This window comes from Propithecus coquereli, unplaced genomic scaffold (assembly GCF_000956105.1).
Source record: "Propithecus coquereli isolate 6110/MARCELLA unplaced genomic scaffold, Pcoq_1.0 Scaffold59, whole genome shotgun sequence".
Classification (NCBI taxonomy): Eukaryota; Metazoa; Chordata; class Mammalia; order Primates; family Indriidae; genus Propithecus; species Propithecus coquereli.
Genome location: NW_012151840.1, coordinates 7144722 through 7147919, shown reverse-complemented (window position 1 = coordinate 7147919; position 3198 = coordinate 7144722). Strand labels below are relative to the sequence as shown.

Sequence of the window (3198 nt, the reverse complement as noted above, 5' to 3'; positions counted from 1 at the left end):
TCAAATGAATAAATTAATAAAATGAAATAAAATAAATGTTACAAACCATTTATTTTTTAATGTAATTAATGAATGCCCTGAGATAATTACTATTTAAAAAACTTTTATACCTTTCAAGGCACTCCATGATAAACAAAGCAAAATCAAAGGGATCAATAATAACTTGCTAGACTCATTCTTTAAAGCCCATGAGAAATAGCTGTGTCTTTAATTTTGGAATTTGTTTATGGCTAGTGTCACTCACCCTCTTCTTCCTCTTCTTCCCCTTCTCCAACATAGTCATCATCATCTTCTTCATCCTTGAAATTCAAATATTCAGTTTAAGAATAAATAAACCATGACACAGAGTTTTCACTGTTTGTTGTAATATATTCCAACAACAACAAAGAAACTACAGTTATTTTGTGTTCTGACAACCTGTCTGCCTTCTATAGGTTCTTTTTAAAATCTAACTAAATCTCTAATTTCTTTATGAAAATAAATTATGCTTTAGACCAGCACTATTCAAAAGAACTTTCTGTAACAATGGAAATGTTCTATATATGTGTCATGCAATACAGTAACCACCAGCCACACATGGCTACTGAGCATTTGAAATATGACCAGTGCAAACGAAAAACTGAATTTTTAATTTTTATTTAATTTGAATCAATTTAAATAGTCACATACACCTACCACCTACCATAATGAACAGAGCAACTTTTGACAGTGTTAAAAACAGGATCTTCTATTTTACAGACAAAGGTAGGAATGCACTGACTCCTAGTCCCAATATAGTTATGTTTTGAATAAGTCACTTTATCTCTCTGGACCTCAGTTTTTCAATCAATAAAATATTTATCTAGAAAAACCTGTAAGTTCCTCCTACATCTAAAAATGTATGCAACAAAATAGCAAATGTCAATAAAAATCACAATTAAAAAAATGATCTACAACTCTTGTGAAGTAAGTTATTCTGGATGGATAGCTATGATTTAAACCAACAGTGGGGAACCTTTTCATGTTGGAAGGCTGCATTAATTTCACTGTAATCAAATAAGGCTGCATTCAAGAAACTTCAATTAGATATCCTTAAAAATGTACATTACTTTGTAAAATCTAACTACTACTATATACTTAGTAATTTCAAAAAATGAAAACTATTTGTTAATTTTAAAGTTAACTAACCTTTAAATGACTTTGTTGTGTCTACTTTTTGTTGGAAAGCATTTGAATATTTGGTGCAACATGGAGGTCTGCAGTTTCAGTTGATCCTCTAGATGGGTATCAGTCATTTGTGACCTTAAGGGTGTCATGATATGAGTTAGGTAGGAGAATGTAGCTTTGCAGGAATAAGTGGTTGAAAAGCAAGAAAGCATTTTTTGGGCATGTTGCCAAAGGCATGGTATTCTACTACATTTTTCCATGTTTCAATTGGCTCTTTCTCAGCATCAAACAATGATTTTAAAATGTCATCTACTGAGAGCTCAATCAATTCCATCTGTAGTTCTTTAGGTGCCTTGGTGATACCACCTAGGTGAGGCAGAAATGCTAATTTGAGTTGTGACATCATGATTCTCAAAGTCAGTGAACCTTTCAGTGTATTCTCCAATTAACAGGTCTATTACACCTGTGTATTCTTCAAATGACTCACATATATCATCCTGATCATCAATGACCTTTGCTAACTGGGGAAAATGTTCATCAGAAATTTCCTTTTGAAGAAGTGTTTCGGAAAAAAGATAGCTTTTTCCAAAATGCTTGGATTTTTTGCCACATATCATATATAGACGTAGTTTTACCTTGCAAAGAAATATTCAAGTTGTTTTGATTTGACATATCACACAGAAATGCTGCATTCCTATAGAAATCTTCTTTCAATAATTCACATTGCTGATTCTGTTCTTCATAAAATTTAACTATCTGTTCTCACAGACCTAAAATTTTGGCTCATACCTGTCCCTGTGATAGCCAACACATTTTAGAATGGTATGGCAAAGCCACATTGAATACTTCATCATTCAACTTTAGCATGTTACAAAACTGAACATGCACGAATATAGTTAATACTCATAATGTGTTGCAAAGTGTCACTTAAAATAGTAGCTTTAACACAGAGATTTTGCTAGTGCAAGATACAATAAAAAGAAACAAGAGCATCTGGATCTGTCAATACTTTTTTATCTGTGCAATAAACCCTTCATGTTTTCCTGTCATGGAAGGTGCACCGTCTGCACACACACTCATTAAATTTACCAAATTTAGTCCAACTTCACATTTATCTTGAAAGTTGTTGAAGATACCTATTCCCCGAGTTCTGTTCACAAGAGTGCCCAAAGCGAGTAACTCTTCGTAGCAAAGAAAATCTTCTGTTATGCCCTGAATGTAGTATAAAACCTGTACCGAGTCAGTAGTATCAGTTGATTCATCCAAAGCAACTCAATAATATATATTTTCTTTTTGAAGTACTGCATGAAGTTGTTCTGTTAAGTTGAAGGCTAATTCATCCTGGTGATCAGCTATGGTTCTCCTTCAGAGAGGCAATTGTTTGTACTTTGAAATGTTATTGGGGTCTTAGCATCCTACAACTTTGACAATGCATTCTTTCACAATTTCTACATCACTGAATGGCTTCCCTTTTTCCCTGAGAATATAAGCTACTTTATAAATTGCTTCAGTGGCATTATTTCCGGGTCTTATTGCTGCTTGAAAGAATTGTCTTTGCTTTTGCTTTAAATTTCTCCAATACAACCTTTCACGCCTCTCCCTCTAATTTAAAATATTTATGATCCTTATGAGTGTTACAATGCTGATGAGCATTGAATTTCTTTAATGTTGACAACTGCAGTATCACAAAGCAAGCAAATCATCTTATATTTAACAGAAACAAGATAATATAGCAATCCCAATCCTCATTTTAAAAAATCTATTTTCTTCCTTCAGCATTCTCTTGGTCTTCTTTGACATGATGGGCTGTTAAGCAGACAGAATTAAAAAATACTCTCAAGCTGTGCAACTATCCACAAATTCCACTTCAAAAAGAAACACAGTGCACTGCACCATCCAAAAGCTGGTAACAGACTGGCGTACTTGACCCCCATAAACTCTTACCAACTGCCCTCGTGCGGTAGTGGTGCCAGTCAGGTGAGGGAAGTCAGAACTAAATCATGAGCGTAGCAGCCATCAATTTAGCCCTCATGGCTTACTAATGCTCTAATT

General features: G+C 34.0%; 1 protein-coding gene across 4 annotated transcripts in view; it reads right to left on the bottom strand.

Annotated features, from left to right (window-relative positions):
* The window catches only part of ANP32E (acidic (leucine-rich) nuclear phosphoprotein 32 family, member E), a 19724-nt gene that overhangs the window by 3599 nt on the left and 12927 nt on the right, over positions 1–3198 (bottom strand). For 3 of the 4 annotated variants that reach the window (XM_012658903.1, XM_012658904.1, XM_012658905.1), the window contains one exon: positions 245–299. The exons of the other annotated variant lie outside the window; for it this stretch is intronic. In XM_012658903.1, the coding sequence (XP_012514357.1) occupies positions 245–299 (55 nt within the window). The remainder of the gene's footprint in view (positions 1–244; positions 300–3198) is intronic. 4 annotated transcript variants of the gene reach the window in all.